This window comes from Papaver somniferum, chromosome 5 (assembly GCF_003573695.1).
Source record: "Papaver somniferum cultivar HN1 chromosome 5, ASM357369v1, whole genome shotgun sequence".
In the NCBI taxonomy this organism is placed as follows: Eukaryota; Viridiplantae; Streptophyta; class Magnoliopsida; order Ranunculales; family Papaveraceae; genus Papaver; species Papaver somniferum.
Window position 1 is genome coordinate 37,257,772 of NC_039362.1, and position 5,130 is coordinate 37,262,901.

The 5,130-nt window shown below is 38.2% G+C and overlaps 1 protein-coding gene across 2 annotated transcripts; it reads left to right on the forward strand.

Annotated features, from left to right (window-relative positions):
• Positions 1-2,898: 2,898 nt before the first annotated feature.
• LOC113281401 lies at positions 2,899-5,130 on the forward strand. 2 transcript variants are annotated; one of them, XR_003326101.1, is made up of 4 exons: positions 2,899-3,251; positions 3,456-3,712; positions 3,826-4,517; positions 4,597-5,130. XR_003326101.1 is itself a non-coding variant. In XM_026530125.1 (3 exons), exons 1-3 carry the CDS (start codon positions 3,068-3,070, stop codon positions 4,414-4,416), a joined length of 1,032 nt encoding a protein of 343 aa, XP_026385910.1. In that variant the 5' UTR covers positions 2,899-3,067; the 3' UTR covers positions 4,417-5,130. The 2 variants fall into 2 exon arrangements, 1 of the variants encoding a protein (XP_026385910.1); XM_026530125.1 differs by having other exon boundaries at positions 3,826-5,130.

The following is a 5,130-nucleotide window of genomic DNA, read 5'->3' on the forward strand; positions in this document are numbered from 1 at the left end:
AGTGGATAACAGAGAAGATGTCAATATGTGGAAGGATATATAGGCATCTTTTACGGAAAGGTACTTATATGATAGGTTCATCTCATCCAACATGTGCATTGTGGATAGGCCTGTCAATGGATACCGATTTTTCGTTAGCCGATACCGATAATCCGTTAGCCATTACTGCTACCATCCGACATAGCGGTAAACGGATATCCGATACCGATAAGCTAACGGATAATCCCTTCTTAACGTAACGGTAGTGGAACCGTGTATTTCCGTCAGGTTTAGTTCCGTTATCCGCTAACGTGCATAACTGGTTATGCACATTTTCTTTGCACTGCATAACTAGTTATGCACATTTTCTTTGCATCTGCAGTGATTTATGATAAGCATAACCTTTGATGCATCTGCATAACTAGTTATGCACATTGTTCTGTACTGCATAATGTCTTATGCATCTGCATAACTGGTTATGCACTTTTTTTTTGTGCCACAAAACAAGTTATGCATCTGCATAACTGGTTATGCACATTTTCTTTGTACTGCATAACTAGTTATGCACATTTTTTTGGGGCCTGCGCCTAAGTTCCCCTTTTTATACGTTATGTATTGTTTGGTTTATCTCATCTCATTCAGTCATTCTTCTGTTCTTCACTTCGACACAACAGAGAAGTTCTCAGAGAGAAAAAGAGAGAAGTTCAGGACTAAGGAGTAAGGTAAATGCATTTGCAGATGCAGTTGGCACTTGGGACTTGGCAGAGGAGAATCTGGAGATGGAGGAGGAATGCATTTGCAGTTGTTGACTCAAATGGAGATGGAGATGTCTTTTTTTTGCAAAAAAAAACATGAAGATTATGAACTTGTTTTCTTGTGTGGAAATGGCATGAACATATGTATGTTTTTTTTTGGTGTGGCATGGATTTAGAACCTATTTTGTTGGATTTTAAAGCTGTTATGTGTACTTGTTCTGTGTTTTTAGCCTGTTTTGTGGCTGTCCTGTGACTTACCGGATGGCAGCGGAAAAATATCCGTTATCCGATAAGTCCAACGTAACGGTAACGTTTTTGAATTTCTTATTTCCGCCGGAAATGAACGGTAACGGATATCCGCTAAATTTTAACGGAAACGGCAGCGGCAGAGCCTATTTCCGTTACGTTAGCATCCATTGACAGGCCTAATTGTGGATCAATTAATAGATAAAAGCCCGAAAGTGTATAACGTGATACTCTTAAGACTTTGTTTGACCCTCGTGAATGAAATTAGGAAACTTAGAATTCCTCGTAATGGTTATGATTTCTTTAGAAGGCTACCTGAAATAGTGGAATTTACAGTTAGGTCAGCGTATAGGGTCATTTTGAATGAATCTTAGAACAATAGTGGTGATATTTCTACAGGTATAGTCAATTTGAAAGTATTCTGGAAATGTAAGTATCTCATAGGATTTTACATTTCTTGTCGAAGTGTATAACTAAGTGTCTGCTCGCTGATGATAGGATATGTAGATTTTCTTTGAATAGGAATAAAAATTGTCATTTATATGAATCTGATGTTGAAACTATACGTCAACCACAAGCCGGGAAAGAATTAAGGTTTGTTAAGCGCCTCCTACGTTATCCGAGATTCTCTAAAAAGCCAAGGTTATGGGTTTCCAAGTGGACCCACTTAGAGAATTGGGATCTCAGCAGATGAAGGTTGGCCGACGAAAGATAATCAACTACTTCTGATCTGATTGCTTTAACCCTGGGAACCCACCAGATACTAAAATCCTCTTTGAATATGACACAACCAATGAGGTATGGAGATTGACTCACAGGTAATCTTGGATGTGTAATTGAAAATGCATACTTTGATGAATGGGTGACTAACTCCTTTGTAGTTCATATTCCTAGAAATTTACTGAGCACTATCCAAGAAATTCATAAAGCCGGAGTCATTCTCTGGCATATATGGATGGAAATATAGATGTAGTCTAGTATTTGAAAATGTTCAGCTAAAGGCGTGAAGTATTGCCAACAAAGTTGTCAGATACTTTGATGATTGGAAATCTACTTGTCCAGAAGTTTATGATAGAAATGTTAACCATGCTGTAGAACAACATATTTATTAGAAACCTCCGTTATTTAATGTTCTTAAGACCAATTTTAATGTTGTATTCAACAGAGAAACTAATAATGCAGGACTAGAACTATTATCAGAGATTTTGCAGGTCCGCAATATGGAACTAGATCCTGGTCAACAAAAGCAATGAATGCAGAGGAGGCTGAAGCTGCATCAATACTTACAATAGTACAATGGGCAAAAAATTTATGGGATCAAAAAATTACATTTGGAGAGGGATTACCAGTGTGTTGTAAAGGCGATTGATGATACAAGGAATTCAATCAGATGGACTATCAATAATTGGATCGGAGACATTATAGCTTTATTGGGTTCATACGTTAACCAACCGAGAATAATCCAGTTGGCCAGGAATCGAGCTCCCAAGTTATAGGAATTAGGGGTTCGAATTCGATTGCTGATGGTGTCAAAAAAAATATAAAATAAATAAATAAATAAAATTGAACCTAGATATGTAAATAATGCAGCACATAATCAACAATCTTTGTGTTAAAAAAAAAAACAAACCTTGCAAAACATGCAATTACTACTAGTCGCAGGTCTAGTTGGTACAACATGACTTGAACAACGTGTCAGCTTAATCGTTTTTGAATGCAAAAATTCTTGACGAACCGAGTTAAGAAAAACCACAGGAAAACCGCTTCTAACAAAATTTTCAGTGGGCTCCACCATAAATGGCACCCTGCTATCCTCCGGCGGGGCCCATCGGAATCCACCTGAAAAAATCTGTGAGAGCTTTTTAGAATTTTGTTTTCGCGTGGTTTATTCCGTTGTCTGTTAAGAACCACTGTTTTGAATGAAGTATCTTTCTTATTGAAAGGAGAAAGAAAGGTAGACTGTTTCAATAGCCCCTACTCTTCTTAGTGACACCGAGAAATAGCAAAGAAAAATAAACACCAAACGGTTCAAGCTTCCTTCAACTTCTTTGTTCTATTGCCCTATAATCTTCACTTTCCCCAAATCTATGTTAATGGCACGGGCTTCTTCCAAATTTGCTGTTATAAACCAAAAGCCAACTCGGCAGATGTGTCTTCCACTAATGGAGATGAAAAGGTCTCGGAAATTCTGTACCTCGTTGAAGGAGATTCGTCTAAAGAGCTCTGAAACTCGGGAAACAAGATCATTGGAAAAAGAGGAAGCTTTATTAGGTTGGTTTCTTTTTCTTTTCTCTCCATGATAAAGCTCATTTGATTCTGTAAATTCTCTATTTGTATCTCTTGGGTTTGTTTGTAAGTCTGGGGTTTTGTTTAAATTTTTTCTCGCGGGTTTATCTGGGTTGAGATTTGGGGTTTAGGTTTTATGTTTGAGCTGATTCAATTACCTGCAAGTTCTTAAATTGATGAAATGTGCAGGGAAGAAGAATAAACAAACGCCGTTGGGTACATTTAAGGTTTTGAGTTATAATGTCTGTTTTCGGGACTTAGAATTGCACGAGAGGATGGAAGCAATTGGTGATCTCATTCAACTACATTCGCCTGATGTTGTATGTTTACAAGAGGTTACACAAGAAATGTACCAGATTTTCAAACAGTCCACCTGGTGGTGGAAAGCATATCGATGTTCGGCTTCATATGATTTCGAGAATGTCAAACCTTATTTCTGTATGCAGGTAGTATATGATTCACACCCGTTTCACCCATTTGCTCATTTTCGATATTGCATTGAATGCCTTTCATTTTTATTTCTCATTCGATTGACTTGATATACTTGGTTAACTCGCAGTTGAGCAAATTAACAGTAAAATCTTATAGCTGTACACCCTTCAGCAACTCTAAAATGGGAAGAGAGTTATGTTTGACTGAGATTGAAGTTGGTGGTGGAAGGAGCAAGCAATTGGTCATTGCTTCTAGCCATCTCGAAAGCCCTTGTCCTGCCCCACCAACATGGACTCAGATGTACAGCAAAGAACGCGTAGCTCAAGCAAAAGAAGCCATGTTGATTCTGAAGGGTTGGCCTAATGTCATATTTTGTGGCGACATGAACTGGGATGAGAAGAAGGATGGTCCGTTTCCATTGCCTGAAGGATGGGTCGATGCTTGGACAGAGCTGAAGCCTGGAGATAGCGGATACACCTACGATACCAAGTCAAATCAGATGATATCTGCCAATTGGCCACTGAGGAAGCGATTAGATCGGTTTGTTTGCAATTTTCAAGATTTTAAAATATGTGAGATTGAAATGATTGGACTGGAAGCAATACCAGGCCTTTCATATCGTAAGGAGAAGAAAATAAGGGGTCAGTTGCAACAGCTGATGCTCCCTGTTTTGCCTAGTGATCACTATGGATTGCTCTTAACTATCTCCAACAAATGAGATGCTTCTGTCAACTGGGAGAATTTCTCACTGTTTTGTGTATGACCCTATCATGAAACTGTGGTCGAGGTTGTATAATTTGTCGCTAGATTCTTTAGAGGGTAAAATACGAATGCCCCTATTTTCTCTATGGCAGTCTCTTCTACATTTTGTAAAGCACAGCGCTGTTTAACTTTTCAGGTGTACTTTTCTCCTGACTTAAACTCCTGATTGCTCTAGTAGAAACCAGATTAAGACAGTGTTTTGCTCTTCTTCTTTATTGGACTCGGGCACTTACATGGCATGATCCGAAGATTTATCCCATTTTCTGGATCGGACGGTTGATATCCGAGTAGGCTAATCTCTGTTCAGTGTTTTTTTCCTGTACTTTCCTGTATATCACAGTCGAGCTTGAAACTGAAAAAAGAGAGAGGGAGTGAGAATGGTGGGTGCATTCTTGGAGCAAGGATAATGGAGATAGTGAAAAAGCATGAATCAGGAGGACTCATTTGGAAGATAATTAAGCTCACAACTACAAGAAAAGTCAATGTCAAGAAGAGACTTCTCAGAATTTGGCAGGTCCTCACTCTCTCTCTATCTTGCTATAGAAATGTAGATTCTCTAAAATTTTGAAACTTTTTATTATTTCTTAATTTTGTATGAAATGTTATACTAGCAGTACTTGATTTTTGATATTTTTGGAAAGAAAATAGAAACCAGGTTCAAGAATTGTTA

Coding starts and splice junctions, on each gene's coding strand:
- LOC113281401 (XM_026530125.1), top strand. CDS start 3,068: ATGTTAATGGCACGGGCTTCTTCCAAATTTGCTGTTATAAACCAAAAG. Junction 3,252..3,455: donor AAAAGAGGAAGCTTTATTAG/GTTGGTTTCTTT, acceptor TGAAATGTGCAG/GGAAGAAGAATAAACAAACG. Junction 3,713..3,825: donor AACCTTATTTCTGTATGCAG/GTAGTATATGAT, acceptor GTTAACTCGCAG/TTGAGCAAATTAACAGTAAA.